Source organism: Prinia subflava, chromosome 4 (genome assembly GCF_021018805.1).
Source record: "Prinia subflava isolate CZ2003 ecotype Zambia chromosome 4, Cam_Psub_1.2, whole genome shotgun sequence".
Taxonomy (NCBI): Eukaryota; Metazoa; Chordata; class Aves; order Passeriformes; family Cisticolidae; genus Prinia; species Prinia subflava.
This window is the reverse complement of record NC_086250.1, coordinates 58,907,205-58,923,150: the sequence shown is the minus strand read 5'-3', so window position 1 is coordinate 58,923,150 and position 15,946 is coordinate 58,907,205. Positions and strand designations below refer to the sequence as shown.

The 15,946-nt window shown below is 42.3% G+C and overlaps 1 protein-coding gene across 1 annotated transcript; it reads left to right on the top strand.

Annotated features, from left to right (window-relative positions):
- Positions 1-103: 103 nt before the first annotated feature.
- TRMU (tRNA mitochondrial 2-thiouridylase) lies at positions 104-10,866 on the top strand. Its single transcript, XM_063396841.1, has 11 exons — positions 104-431; positions 808-973; positions 3,121-3,227; positions 3,777-3,899; positions 5,041-5,213; positions 6,152-6,205; positions 6,715-6,781; positions 7,592-7,692; positions 8,709-8,853; positions 9,099-9,181; positions 10,354-10,866. Exons 1-11 carry the CDS (start codon positions 119-121, stop codon positions 10,498-10,500), a joined length of 1,479 nt encoding a protein of 492 aa, XP_063252911.1. The 5' UTR covers positions 104-118; the 3' UTR covers positions 10,501-10,866.
- The last annotated feature ends 5,080 nt before the right edge of the window (positions 10,867-15,946 follow it).

Genomic DNA, 15,946 nt, shown 5'->3' with positions numbered 1-15,946 from the left:
CAGCACCACCTGAACTTCTGTGATGCAAAGGAGAAGATAACAGCTTGTTGCTGCCAGATGGTTTAGTCGTAGGTGCCCCCAGCTGGCATCAACTTTGGCTTATGCAGGGATAACTGACATGAAGCAATCGCAGGGAGCTGTTTCCTTCTGGGTTTTCCTTTATCTCGGGGCCGGCTCCTGTGGCTCAGGGGCAGTGCAGGGGCCGGGCCGAGGCCGTGTCAGGGTTTGTGTGTGTGCTGAGGGTCAGAGCTCAGCTCCGCTCCCGCCCGGGCTCTCCGGGTGCCGGCGCTGCCCGGCGCTGCGCAGGCGCTGCCGCGGGCGGGCGGAAGCGGCGGCGGGCGCGATGCTGGCGGCCCGGGGCCGCCGCGTGGCCTGCGCTGTGTCCGGCGGCGTGGACAGCGCCGTGGCCGCGCTGCTGCTGCGCCGCCGAGGTGCGGGGCTGGGCCCGGGCGGAGGGAGCGGGGGCGGTGGGGCCCGGCCCTGCCCTGGGCCGTGCTGCGGGGCCCGCGCTCCCCGCTCCGGCCGGCGCCTCCGCCGTGCTCGGCCGTCCCTCGGGCCGGCGGAGCGGAGCGGGCACCGCGGGTGGCGGGACGGCCGTGAGCCAGGGGCGGGAGATGTGACCTTGGGTTAGCTGTTACCTAGAGAGAAGAACAGCTGTACGGTAACTGCAGTGTGAAACGTAGCTCAGGGTAAACATACCCACATCTTCGGTAAGATGCAGTTACTAAAGCCATTCTTGAGAAACACAGGGTTCGTGTCCAGGCTGGAAGAATTTAACTTAGAGTCATTCTTGCCTTCATTTCATAGGCTACCAGGTGACAGGTGTGTTTATGAAGAACTGGGACCCTCTGGACGAACAGGGAGCTTGCTCCGTTGACAGAGATTGTGAAGATGCTTACCGGGTGTGCCAGAAGCTTGATATCCCATTTCACCAGGTTTCCTACGTGAAGGAATACTGGAATGAAGTATTCAGGTAGAAGCACGTTTATGCTAGCTGGTCCTGCAGTATATTAGTGTGGTATCATGTTACAAAGAAAAGTAAGAATGGACAGGTAATGAGCAATGGCAGTTCCTTGCCGTTTTATCAGTGCTAAGAGAAAGCCTTGAAGCCTGTTAAATATTGATGAATTATTTATTATCTTGTTCGTATTTAAGGTCAGAATTTATATTTTGCTTTAATATGTTATTTGTTCTAGTAAGTAGGAAATCTCTTCTTGTGTGTGTAGAAATTGCTTTGCTGCAGCTTAGTTCTTCAGCTATTAATTTACTGGCCCAACCTTTCTGCAACTTGAAAAAAAAATTAATGGGATACTGTTATTGTCTTTGTGCGTAACTTATGCTGTGCCCTTTAAATAATGTTTTCTGAATCCAGCTTAGCACAAAATGATTGTGACCTAGCCTTGCTTCTTTAAACTTATAACAAATCTGAAACCGTGCTTTAAAGAGGGTGCTCAGATTTTCTGTGAATTTGTTGTACTTTAGGGAAGTTCCACACAGGAAAAGCTGAGAGATTTTCTACGCAGGTAGGACAAGAAGAGCCACATTGGTATAGCAGCATAATTTATCTTTATGCACTGGACATAAGTACATAAAAATTGTTGTCTGATCTTCATCATTCCCCTTTAAGTAGTCTTGTTATTACCTTATGTGAAACTGAGGATTAACCTGGTCATGCTACTTGTACTGCATGTTGAAATGACATCAAGCTGAGCACCAAACTTTTGGACAGTCAGTGAAGAAAACAGCAAAATAGCTCTTTTCTGGGGAAGTTCACTCCATTTTCCCCCCTTTGGTGTGAGACAATAAGTGCTACAAAACTTTTTGGAGTTTATTAGTACAGTGTTTCCTAACATTGTTACAAGTGTCTTGGTTTGTTTCAGAATCCTTTTTTCTTTATTGTCATCACTGATCTTAATTTTACTCCTCCTCTTGATCTCTCTTTAATGAATTGTTCACCATTAAACATCTTTTATAACAAGAACTCTTCCAGGTCCTGTCTTTTCCATGGTTTGTGCAAAGCCTGTTTCAGTTCTTTCTGTCAGAGAGAGATCCAGTAGACACCATTCATTGCCCTTTCTCTGGTTCTGTGCTTTGCTAGGTCTGAATTGGTGTGGGGGTGGCTTTGTGGTGACTCCTTTGCAGAACTCCTGGGGTACCATGAGAGTGTGGTGTGAGCCAGCAAGAGGGACGCAGCTCTGGGTAGACCCAGGAGATTTAATTATTAGGATGAGTTGTTGAATTCACAACTTTTAAAAAGCAGTTGGAGAAAATAAGAGTTATGTTGCTTTATTTATATTTTTAAAGTAGTGTCACATGGTAAGGAAGAAGCAATTGATGGTGTTTCAGATGGAGAAAAGTAAAACCAAATACTAGGATTGCTGTTGTTCTTTTAAATCCAGTCAGTGCCCTCAGTTCTTCTTCAGTGCAGTGGCTACTGACAACAGCCTTACAAAGTGATGCAATGATAAGGCCTTTTGTTATCTCAGGCTATTGTTGTATGCTGGTTTAATTACATCAGTTATTATTTCAGTGTTTTCAAGTGAATAATACTAAGTGATTATGCTGCAGTGTAAAACTACAGCATAACTTTGAGAAACTTGGAATTTCTAGAGAGGAAAAAAGACAGGAAAGAGTCTCTAAAATCAAGCCTCTAAAATCAAATCTCTAAAAGCATCAATCATGAGTGGCTGCTTGTGGTGACATTATTGCAGGTGAAGTCACTGTCTGTTCAGTTGAGACACTCCTGGTGTGTACCACCATATTGTCCCACTGAAAAATTAAATAGGGTTGTTTCATTCTGAAGGTAAGTATTCTGTGAGAGGTGTGCACAGTGGGCAGCCACACCTGCCCAGAGGGAATATTCATTTAATAAAGCAGGATTGCAAGATTGTAAGTGATAATTTGACCCTGTCATCAGTGCACTTTGGAGAAAATCTTCCAAACATTGGGTTTTTGCACATTAAAATCTAATGGGTGTTTTATTTCTAACATAAAATGTTTACAGTGGCTGGGTCTTCTCTGGGACTGGGACTTAGCTTCTCATATTTGAACACTGTCCAGTTTCAGCTAGTATTGTGCATGTTAATGCACATGATAGACATTTGAGTCTTTGTTTTACAGTGACCTCCTAAAAGAGTATGAATTGGGAAGGACGCCGAATCCTGATATTTTGTGTAACAAGCACATCAAGTTCAACTACTTTCTGCATTATGCTATGGATAACCTTGGTAAGGCATTTTCAAGTGTGTCAGTAAGAGTGTGTGCCATGGAAATGCTTAAAGGAAACAAACTCTTTAAAAGGTGGGGAAATACATGAGTTCATGTGCATGCCTAACTCATATCTCTGTTAGCAGTATGTCAATAAGAGCAAAGTATTTGGTTTTAAGATTGCTTTTACATAAAGAATCATAGAGTGGTTCAGGTTGGGAGGGACCTTTAAAGGTCATCTAGTCCAGCTCCCCTGCCCTGGGGACCTTCCACTAGATTAGGTTGCTTATATGTAGGAACAGATTTATTTCAGGGACATGCATTGACCTGACTGTTGAGTTTTACATTCTTAGGTGGTCCTTAAAGTACAAAAGCACAAGTGCTGGCATGCTGGTGAATAGTTTGCATTATTTAAATAGCAGAAGTACTACTATTGTCTAAGACTTCTCTATAGGTTTTCTTCTTTCATTGCTTTCTGCTTTTCTTATTGTATGTTTGCAATTGTGTTTTGAACTGTGAATTTCGAGTTTGTGCCTTTGTGTTATGTTTGGTTTTTCTTTCCTTAATAGGAGCAGATGCAATTGCTACTGGGCATTATGCCAGGACCTCACTGGAGGACGAGGAAGTGTTTCAGCAGAAACATACTAAAAGACCACAGAGGCTTTTCAGAAACCGTTTTGAAGTTAGAAATAGTAAGCTGTGTCTTCATTTCATGCTTTGTCCTACATATAAAATAGAAATTTAAGCTATGTTTGGTGCCACAGAATCCAGGGATATTTGTGACCTTACACACAATGATTACTGATTAAACCCCAGCCTTTGTAGATGGTTGTTTGTGCTAAACAAGGTATTTACATTACTGAAAACGACCCTGACTTGTCAAGCATTACATTTTCTTGTTCTAAGAGTCAGATGAATGTCTGATATATGGTGAGAAGTATGCTAGACCCAAAGGAAAAAAACTTGTAAACTAAATCTATGCAAAGCTGCCACAGTGATGCTTTTACATTACAGTTTCCCTGCTTTCGTTTGTCCACCCCTGGACTTAAAGGGGTTTGTTTCTTTGTTTTAATTTTACTTCTGGAAAGTTGAAATGGCCCCTGCACCTATAGTCTATATATGTGACAGTCTGTGATTTACAGATGATGTTTTTGTGATGGGCTTCTTGCCCCCAACTGGGATTTTGTATCACCAGCTGTGACTGAAGTATTGGCCTGTAGTTTGTGTTCAAGTCAAGAAATACATAAGTAGTGTTTGTACAACAGCAGAGCTGTTTATACAGACAGGGGGCAGAACATGATTGAAAAACTGTATCAATTCTATTTCATCTGGGTAATGAGGAGATTTCATCTATTTTAAAGAAAAAGGTCAAGCTCTCATCTCTGAGCATTGGTAGTAGCTCCACTGATTGCTCAAATTACTGATTTCTGGTAGGATTGATGGATTTCAGGGCAAAACAGTGTCTTTCTGAAGAACAGCATACTCCAAGGTATTTGAATCTTCATTTTCTCTTTCACAGGAAAGGTGGAAGTTGTTTTTGTTTTCTGTATTGTCAGTGTCCTTGCTAGTGACACATGCACTACTGAAATAGATGAGGCAGTGTAAGTCTTTTTAAGATTCTGCATAGTACAAAATCAGAATCTTCTAGATCTTTTTAGTGATGAGAAAATATCCAAGTGTTTTTGTTGGATTTTGAAAAACATGTAAAATACTGCCTCTAACATGTATTTGAAAATAATAAATTGGAAATGTTGATTGTCAAACAAAATCCTAAAGCATTTTGAACTATTAATAATAGTTATGTTGAGATGTTTTATGTGTTTCACTTTGCAGCTGTGAAACTGCTTCAAGGGGCTGACCTCTTTAAGGACCAGACCTTCTTTCTAAGTCAGATTTCACAGGATGCTTTGAGGAAAACCATCTTCCCTTTAGGGGATTTAACAAAAAGTTTTGTAAAGAAGATAGCGGCAGAACATGACCTTCATCATGTGCTAAAGAAAAAAGAGGCATGGTAACACTTAACACTCTTTTGATTTTTATTTCTCTGTAAAACAACTTTCCTGAACTTTTTGAACTTTAACCTGTGACAAGCCATCCGTTCCTGATAGAAAAGAATAATGTAATAGGTTGGGAAGCATTCTTCATAGGTGGCTCCTTCCTTAAAAGTACTTTTAGGAGCTAGTAGTTAGTTGTGTATTTTAGCTTGCTGTTGTATCTCAGAACTAAGATGAAGGTGAATGTGTGGGATGCTATGAGCCTAAAGGAAAGCGTCCTCTGTCACAGCAAGGGAGAAGCTTTTGTTCTTTATTCTCCATAGCTTTTAAGAGCTTCCTCACTTGTAATTGCTTCCCACTATGTCTTTAGAAATTGGATCATACTGTTTTTCCCCAGTTACTCTTCAAAAAAAAGTTATGTTTCTCTGAGAACTAAGACTTCATGAGTTGATCTTAAAAACTGTAATGCAGGCAGTAGTTATGTTGCTGATGCTGCCTTGATTGCTTTTCATGCTAATATTCAGCCTCAGTAAATGAGTGTTTGAAGAATGTCAGCAGTAACTGGAAGGAAAAGAAAAGCTTATTTGGTTCTGAAAAGGTTTTTTTTGAAGAGATGAACCATCATTGTATCATTTTGTTACCTCTGTGCTTTAATATGAAAGAGAAATTCGGTTTTAATATGCATACAATTTCATCACTAAGGTTGATGTATTTATTGAACAGATGTTCTACTTTCTATTATCCTTCTTACTTCTGTGCTTACAGTTCCCACTGATTCTGTATAGAATTAGTTTACCTATGTTGCAACAGATGTTGTGGATTTGTTTATGAGATGCCTAAGATAGTTTGGGATACACAGGAGGGAAAAAAATTTGGACAGATTATGAATAGCCATTATTTCAAATGTTTTTCTCTGCTTTTGTGTATTCAGTTCCATGTTTCTTTTTCAGAGTATGGGGGTCTGTTTCATTGGTGAAAGAAACTTCGAAAAATTCCTTCTTGAGGTGAGCAACACTAACTCTCTGACAATCTTTGTTTTGTTCTGGTGGTCAGTCTTTAAAACACTGTCTGTAGAAAAACCTCCAGCAGCTTGGGGCTCTCTGTAAGTGGCAGTCACAAGCCTGGCTGGACCCTGACACCCACAGCTGCAGGTTACCCTTCTTACCCTTCTCCAGCTGTCCCTCCTTCTCTGGAGCAGAGGAGTGAACCTGCACTCTGTGCCTGCCAGGCTCTGACAAATGGTTGGAATGTGAGAGGGGCAAAGAGCAGGATCCTGCTGTCTCCTGACATGTGTGAGGGTAGGGGAACTGAAGGCTAGAATAACTGCTCATAGGGACTGCCCTTCCTGCTTTTCTCTGAGAGCAGCATCAAGGAGGGGCCAGTAAGCTGTTTGGGCAGAGTTTGCTTCTTCAAGAGTTATTTTTCAGTTTTGAGAGAATGTAGTGACAGAATCTGAAATATACTATGAAATTTTCTTGGGCTGTCTTGTGACTTCTCTCTTCCTCTTTGTTAGTATTTGGAACCTCAGCCAGGTAACTTTGTTTCCATTGAAGATAAGAAGGTGATGGGAAGACACAAAGGTAATTGGCTAAGCCACCTTAATAACTTACTTTCAGATAAATGGAACAATACTGTTTTTATTTGGAGGGGCAAGTTTTGGGAAATTCCAGAGCAGTCTACAGGTTTTACTCAGTTTGTTAAACCGTGGAAAATTTGCTGTATACAATAGAGCCTTGAACTACAACTAATTCTTGGTTATTTGTTCCGTATTGCAAGAAAGCAAATAATTATTAGGGTTACTCTGCTGCTATTAAGTAGTTGTTATTTTAATACCAAGAGACCACTGCTCACTCAATTCCTTCAGGATGACTGTGCTTCAGTTCCATATTCTTTAGTACTTCAACTTGGCAGGAGAAAATGCACCTCAGTGGTTCACAGCAGGACATCATCAAACAGGGGCAACTTCACTTTTCCTTTTCTCCTGTGTGTTCTTCCTTTGCTGCCCTCAGTTCAAGCTGCCAGAACTGACTTTCCCAAGTAATTTATGATAATAGGATGTTATACTGGTACATAAAAGTAAGGGAGACTAGTGGGACTGAATGGCAGATACCCCACAAATTGAAACTGACGTAAATAAATGTATGTCTTTATAAGACCTAAGAATAATCCATTTCAGCTGTGGCAATTTGTAATCTTCAGTTTGCATTTCAGGTACAGATGAAATTTCAAGCAGGTGTTACTTTAGTTTGTTGCTGCCCCTCTTCTCTAAGACAGCCTGATTTGTTATTCTTTGTTTAGTGGTAAAATTTTGGGGAAATGATTTTAATGTGTTCTTCAGAAAGTAAAAGATGAAAAGCCCCTAGCAGCATTCCATTTTCACATTTCTTTAGGTTGGTTCCTCTTCACCATAGGCCAGAGGGCTCGGCTGGCAGGCCTCAAGGATGCTTGGTTTGTTGTAGACAAAGATGTCAGCACTGGAGATGTCTTTGTGGTGAGTTAATTAACACTGGCATTGCAAATGACTAATGCATGCACTAATGACTGCTGCTGTATGGAACTTGAGCCTAACCTGGGCAGAATTCTTGGCTTTCCTCTTGGGGAAGCAAGAACCAACTAGCATAGCATCAGCAGATGTGAAACATCTTTTCCAAACAGGATTTTCATGAGCACCAAGTTATTTTAGATTTTGGCATAGAGTTTTTCCAAGCAAAGGGCAATTACTGAAAAGAATCAGCCAATCTCTGAACTCTCATTTTCTACTCTAAAGCATGAGGGTTTTATCTTAGTTATTATGATGTGGTTTATAAAATGTGTATTACCTTGGTTTATGATATATTGCTGCTTTGTTTTTCTAGTGAAAGAATGAGGAGCCAGTGACACAGTTTTATGATTTTAAAAACTGAGGCAGAATATAAATGCTAAATGATAAATAATTGGTGTGTTAATGGCTAATCCTATGAGGTGATGCAGAGTTCTGCAGCTTGCTAGCATTGGTAATATTTCTTCCTATTCATGCAGTAGTTATTCTTCCTGGATACTGATGTGATTATAATGAGGTGTTCTGCTTCTTGTTGATATGCCAGTGCAGGGGACCGTAATCAAATGAGAATTGAGAAGAAACAGACTTGTTTCAGCACTACAAGAATTTTTATGTTCTGCAGCAAGTTTGTCAAAGGCAATGCCTTTGCTGGGGAGGTGTTCATTTGGGAAGTGTGAGAAGAGGAAGGGAGCTCTTGTTGAGACAGGGTAAAGAAGGTCATATTTCTGAACTGAAGAAGACAGAAATGCAATTAGAGGGAAAAGCATACAACAAGAGAGACATGATCCTGAGGAGTAGAAGACTGACAAATTATTCAGGCTTACTTTAGCCTTATTTAAGTGCTAATAAGTGTTTGCTTTCTTGCTCATATTGCCTTCATTTTGTTATGGCTTGATGCTCTTCTGTGCTTCACTACAAGTTACATGCTCATTGGCAAAAACATCAGCAATAAATAAACGTATTTTAAGGCACCAACAGGAGATCACCCTGCTCTGTACAGAGACCTCCTGCGGACAAACCGAGTGCACTGGATCGCAGAGGAGCCTCCGGCAGAGCTCGTTAGAGACAAGATGATGGAGTGTCATTTCAGATTTCGGCACCAGATGGCACTGGGTAGTCAAACCGTGTTTTTCTTTTGTCTTACTCAGTTTGTGGAACTGGTAACGTGTTCAGGTAGTTCCACAGTAATAGTGGAGAGGTTCTGGCATGGCCTTCCTGTTTCTGCAGTGTCTTACAAAACAATTCTCTGCAGTAGTAGACTAACTAAGTAAACTTAGTCTGTTTACCCTTGTTTTTTGAAATTCTTAAACGTGAACATAATGGTTAACTGTCAGGTGTTTGATCATTCTCTGCTCTAGTGCCTTGTGTCCTGACTCTAAACCAAGATGGGAGTGTGTGGGTAACACTGGTGAAACCAGCAAAAGCTATCACACCTGGACAGGTAAGTTATTAGAAGTAATTTTCCTTCTATTTTTGTGTTTTACTTTATCTGGCTAATAAAACAGAGTAGCTTTTTTATTAGCTGGAGCGAAGTAATTAATTTATTTGCATGTGAGAGTGGTTAGCTCTATTTTGACTATTTATCAACTATTTTCAGGGAGATTGTTTCTAGTTCTAATGATCTGTTATCTGTATAGTCTAAGAAACTTGCTTAAAATTTTTAGAAATACATGGAAGTATCTGTGGAATCAGTTGTATATGCAGAGAAGGAAGCTGTTATTGATTGCAAGAAATCGATTTTAAAAAACATTAATTTGGTAATTACCTGCTTAATGTGGGTTTAGTGTTCACACCTGTTATGTGAGACTGGTGAATTCCATTGTCCTGCACAGAGCTGAGAAGAGGTGCTGTGCCTTTTAACATTGCCATGATGAAGATATATCAGCACATTCCAGCACACTGGCTCTCAAGCATTCCCTGCATCCCCTCTCCCAGTATGTTTTACCCACCCTCCCTACTTGGGGGTGTGTGGGACACAAAAGGAGGGAAATTACCTGAACTCTTTGTAGGGGAGAGATCACAATCCAGCCAGAGCTTGTGAGAGGCACAAGCAGCCCCTGAGTGCCAGGAGCTGCTGGGCCTGTGACCAGGTTCTGTACTGCCAGGCAGAGAGACAGGGCAGGAGGCCTGGGCTCCCCTCCCCTGCAGGAACCTGAGCACATCAGGGAGCTCCAGCTGCTCCCTTGCAGATGCTCTGCTGCCATAGTCCTTGGTCCCCTTCCAGTTTTGACAAATGCCACCGTAGGCAGGGCACAGTTTTCTGGGGAAGGTCCAGTGATGGTGCAGATGATGTTATGTATGTCATCCCTTTTGGAAAGGAAACTTCCCAGCACAATCCACTCCACCTCAGTAACTGAAGAGTTTTGAGATAGCCTTGTAGAAGTTCATGATGAAATTTCCACCAACATGGTCATAAATTTATAATCCTGTGAACCTGCAAATCCTCTGTAATTGTGTGTGTGCGGGTTGTTTGTTTCAGGTTTGGTTTTTTTTTTAAGATTTAGACAGAACAGATACAAATTGCTCACTGTCCAGCAGGTCTTGCACAGCCTGCAGTTGCTCACTGGGGTTTCTGCAGCTGCTAAAAAGATTTTCCCTGTGTTTACCTCCTAGTTTGCTGTGTTCTACAAGGGAGACGAGTGCCTGGGCAGTGGGAAGATCCTGAGAATGGGCCCATCAGTGTACACCTTGCAACAGGGCAAAACCCGAGAGGAGAGTCCCAAGAAGGAAGAGATTGACAAAATAGAACCAGCAACATAACACCTGGGATTGTTTATGGAAGGACTTTGGAAAATTTGCTGCCTGAGGACAATAAAAACTACAATAAATGTAGTTCCTAAGGCCAGTTAACTGAGAGTCCCAACTCTTGACTGTTAGCACTGAAGGAGTTTAAAACTAAAGCCAGAGTGGTGCAATTTTGCTGGACTGTATGGTACTGTTTATATTAATATGCATCAAGGGATGTCCTAAGGTGTTCTGTAATAGTAGTTACACATACAAGAATTTTAATACAAAAACCATGTCTGAAATAATAAATCTATCTCTTATGCATAAGTGAAATGCTTTTTTTCCCCTTACATAAAGGTACCTGTCCCTAGTAAAGTACATATGATATTTTACACTAAATGCATGCTTGTGCTTTGAACTCTGGAAGAGGAATGAATGATGTTTAAGTTCAGCATTTGGAATGGACTCTAGGCAACAGATACTTTTCATTTTGCATAGTTTTATAAAAAATGCTTTGGATTCTTAAACTGTATTAAGTAGTCACTTCAGATGTTTACATAAATCAGAATTACAAATCTTAGGGGCTTAACAGTCTTGAATGTTAAATGTTTTCACACAACTGACCAATTTTCTGTTAACTGCTGAGGTCTGAGGCTGTTCTGTTTGTCTCCTGGAGAATGCGTTGTTGTGCTTGAGAAAAATGCAATTTCACAGGGATTTCCTTATTGTGGGTCAAGCTTAATATAGATCTGATAATGATGGGATCTTGCCATGTCTCAAAATGGAATAGTCTTAGGAAGAGCTGAATACTCCATCCAAGTTAGATAGGTTTATAAGGACTGGATGCAGATTGAGGACAGCCCAAGCTTATAATAAAACTTCATTGCAGCAAGTTAGCAAAAATGAATTCTTGTCCTTCAGCATGGTAGTGGAAGGTAACTGTTCCTGAAGTACAGTTGTGCAGGAGCAGGACTTCCTGGTGGTGTAGAATCTTCAGATTTTAAGTGGCAGTGAGATCCCAGGTTTGCTGAGAGCTGCTGAGCCAGTGCCTCACAGCAGGAAAGGTTAACCCTGTCCTGCTTGTAGCACAGCTGGCATTGGATGCAGTGAATGTCTGCTACAGCACCTGCGAAACAGAGGCTTTTTAATATATGCTCTGCTTCCCTCTTTTTGTTTAAGCATCCTTAACATTGGACACAGCAGTAATCCAGAATGGCTAATGCAGAAAATCCAGAAGCTAACATGCTGCTCTTTGGTGGAAACCTCTCCAGTAATGCTCTCCATTTACTCTGTAGGCTCAGAGGACTTTGATTTTTATCATCAGAAGCTCACAGTGCTGCTGAGGAATGCTCATCTCAGGTAGAGGTGAATGTGGACAATGTTTAATACAGACTCATTGTCTGAGAAGGGTGCAGGCTGCAGCTCAGCCTCTTGCCAGGGTGACAAGCAAAGCCCTCTGACACGAGGAGGTGATGGCTGCCCTCGCTGCCAGTGAACATCAGCACTGCTGCGAGCTAGGAGTTAGTGGGTGTTTGTGAAATTCAAATGGCAAACAGCTTCTTGCAGGGGATGCTTCACAAGAGGCTGCATGTGTCCAGCAACACCACACTTTAATGTTGAAACCAGTGTTTGAAAACAGCTTGGAAACAGGGAGGAGGAGTGAGGTGAGAGCAGAGGGTGGTGCTGGGGTCAGGCAGCCGTGTGCCCTACAAGGTACCAATGACACCATTGCTCACACAGCCATTGCCCAGGCTGGAATTTGGCCAAGATTAAGCTTGAATGGGATATGAGCAGTCAGGTCAATTTTCTTTTTCGTATCTATTGCAGAAGATAGCATCAACATGCTTTTTAAAATTAACTTTTTATTGGTCATTTCTTCTGCCACTTTGGGCAACAAATTGCACGCAGATGAATTAACTTTCAAGTTGTCATTAAGCATTTCAGGTCTTGAAATACTTGGTTTCAAAGACTCACATGCATAGCTGTTTAGAAAAAGACTTTTTCCTTCCAAAGTAGAAAATGTGATAACAAGATTAGGATCAAGTAACTGAAAAACCACGACTCACGTCAGCTAAGGCCGAGTCTGAATTGAAATCTCTGTTGTGCCCTTTAAATGTATTTGAACTGGTGTTTCTAAGTGTAAAATGGCTGAAAAATTGCACTCCAAGTGCAGTTTTATTCCAGAAGTGCTTGTGTACAACCTATCTTAATTGCACTCCTGGTTTTGCTCCATCTTAGCAGTGCTCCTGCTGGTGCTGGGGGACAGAAGTGTCCCCATACAAGGAGAGCAGGGCTGTCCTGTGACTCTGTCTTCACCTGGTTGGGATCTTTGGAGGTATTGCAGGTGTGTGGTGAAGGATTCCACTGGCACTGTGGCAGCCCAGGATTTACAGTCCAGCAGTAAAAGCGTTGGCTCTTAGTGTTTGCACTGGCTTTTAGGGCTGAGAGAAGCTGTCATCCTCCCACTTCAAAACTGAGCATTCACTCTGTCTAGCTGCTTTCTCTCTTTAGCTGCAAACCACAGGGAACAAAGCTGCTGTTGTTTTGTAAAGCTTTATCCCTTTCCTCCTTTTTAGGGGTCTATATTGTTAGCATACTTACAAGGAAAAAAAAAAAACCAACACAAAAAACACAAAAAAACCCCCCAAAAAACAAGAAAACACACACACAAAAAACCCCACAAAAACAAAAACAGACACAAAAACAACAACCAACCAAAAAAAACCCCAAAAAACCCAAACAAAAAACAAAACAAAAAAAACCACCACACCACAAAATTTTGGATGCAGCATTTGAAATTTGTACTTTAATCAATGCAAATATTGAATCCAGCCCCTATGGACAAGGCTGAGCTCTCCCTGGAAGCTGGAGATGAGTGTGCAGACTCTCCCCTGAAGGCAGTGAGGTGGGACTGGAGTGAATGTTCACAGCACCGCCTCTGCTGCTGGGATTTCAGGATCATGCTGTTTCAGAGTAAAGGATACAATTTCTCCTTCCACCATTATTACCAAACCAGAATTTTCTAGCCCCTCTTTGTCCAAAAGAACCCTTTCAGCTTGGGGCACAGGAAGGGTCTCTGCTGTCCCTGCTTGCACGGGCCCATGTTGGGTTCTGCAGCCAGGGACAGCCCAATGAGCTGCAGGGGACCTCAGCCACCAAACAGCCTCGGGTTTCATTTTAAAAACCCTTTCCATGCATTTATATGTATTTACATGCTTCAAAGCGTTGAACGAACTGAAGTTATCTGTGATAAATGCGACAATCACCCCAGCACGGTGCGCACCAGCGATGCAGGGAGGTGATGTGCCATTTCCAGCTCCAGCACCAGGAGGCACCAGGGCATCACGGCCGTCCCTCCCCGCGGGCAGCGCTGTTGGGAGATGCTGGCAATTAGCACATCTGTAATTGCGATTTTTGTTTTCGATTTTTGCTGAGCCAGTCCATTGGAAGGTTTGCCCCTCGGTGGGTTTGTTCACGGCAGGGATAAAGCTGCCCAGGCATGTCAGCACAGCCGTGAGCCGGCTGAGATGCAGCAGCTTTGAAGAGCCAAACTCTCACTGTGGCTGGGCAGAGACCCAGGTCAGGCCAGTGATGGCCCGGCAGCAGGGAAAACACTTTTTTATGTCAGAGTTCAGGTCCTGCCTGCCCTCCTTCCCCTGTGCCACGCCGTGCGGGTCATTTGTTTCCTGCTCACACTCAAATTCCATCTGGTTCTTGAATGGGTGGAGGTAAAAGGGAGATGTATTTTTGTATTTTTTAATCTTGAGAACTAGTACCAGATCCTTACACTTTGAATACGTAAGGGTTCTGATGGACACTGACTTTTGGGGATTTTCTTTTCTAAAATGCCTTGCTTTTTACTATAGGCATAGCACCAGCTACAGAAACTTGGGAAGGCAACAAGTAGATGGACTCCTCTTTCTGTGCAGGTTTGCAGCACACAGAGTAATTTCTTCAATGCAAAGGAGTTCCCAACTCATTCTGCAAGTTTAAGGTGCTAGCAACAATGAAACACATGGACAGATATCCCTTAAACAGACCCTCCATGGACAAACTAAGTTTTTTGGGGTGGCTGCCCTGCTCTGGACTTCAATAATTCAGTGGCACCTTTCCCATTCAATAGTGGCATCTTTTGAGGAGGCTCCCAGGAAAATATCAGTCATGTAATTACATCATATCAGTCCCTGTGGTGAAAAGCACCAGAAGACCTACTTCCAGTAAGAAGATTCATCAAGAGAAAAGTGACCTGACTATCCTGTCCTGGATTTCTACAGAAGTGCTGTGGGGGCTCATGTCAGAAATTCCTCTGGTGCTTTGCATTCCTGCAGGGCTCCTGCGTTTGTGCCTCTGGGGTTGCATGAGCTGGATGTGGTCTGCTGACAGCGTTGGTGGCAGTTCTGGCTGGCAGATGGGACTTCTGGGTTGTATCAAAAGACTTCAGGTTGGACTCTTAGACAAATGGTGAATTCTTCCTTTTCTCCAAGAATGCCCCTAGAGAGGAACAGACTCAAGACGTATGTAGCACTGAGTTTGTGGGAACCAGGTGTTCCATCCCTCTGTGCATCCAGTTCTCTTTTTATTTCAATAAAATTTGATCAGAGCAGAGACAGGAGGTTCAGCCATGTCCTTGGGAGCAGGGAAGATGCCCCATGTGCTCCTCTGTGGTACTGTGGAGATTTCCTCTCTCTGCTATATTCTCCAGGGCTGATGAGCACCAGCACAGCAGGAAAATCCTGGGCTGTGCCCACTTCTCAGTGCAACACATGAGGAGAGAGCGAGTAAAAACCAGTGATAGAACATTTCTTCTTTCATTTGAGGGACTTCAGTGAAGTTAAAAAAGGCTAGCACAGATCTCTTTGGAAATCTGTCCATCTCAAAGGCTGCATCCTCAGCCTTGCTGTAGCTCCTGCCTGATGGCAAAGCAAATTCAGGTGGTCTGGTCTCATTACACTGGATGAGGCTTTGAATGAAACTATAAACATCAAAGAAGGATGGATTGTAAACAGAAAATGGACTGGGATGCAAAAATAGAATAACTAGCCATGTAGTATCTGGTGGGTTTCAGATTGCTGCTGCATTAAAGGTAGTTTTCATTTTGATCTAGTCACTTAACTACTCTTCACATATTTTTATCTCTCCTCGCTTGAGAGTACACTAAGGACTCTGTAGGCCATGTCACACCAACAGCTCCATGGCTGTTAGCAAATTTCCTAGATGTAGTAAAACTCTGTGATCAATCTATTACAAGCTTGAAAGCTTTCAGGTGTGGCTTTTAAATTGAAAATCCCTTTACATACTATTAATACTTCTTCATATAGTAACACTTCTAGAAATAAATGAGAATAATCTACACTGGGTTTAAATATTAAAGGTGTTTTATGGTACAAGATTGCTACACTGACTTAGTTTTATGCCTGCCTTTTAGGTTGAAGGAGACAGCACAAGAAGAATCTGTGGACTGATTGGTAGCCAGGTGTTG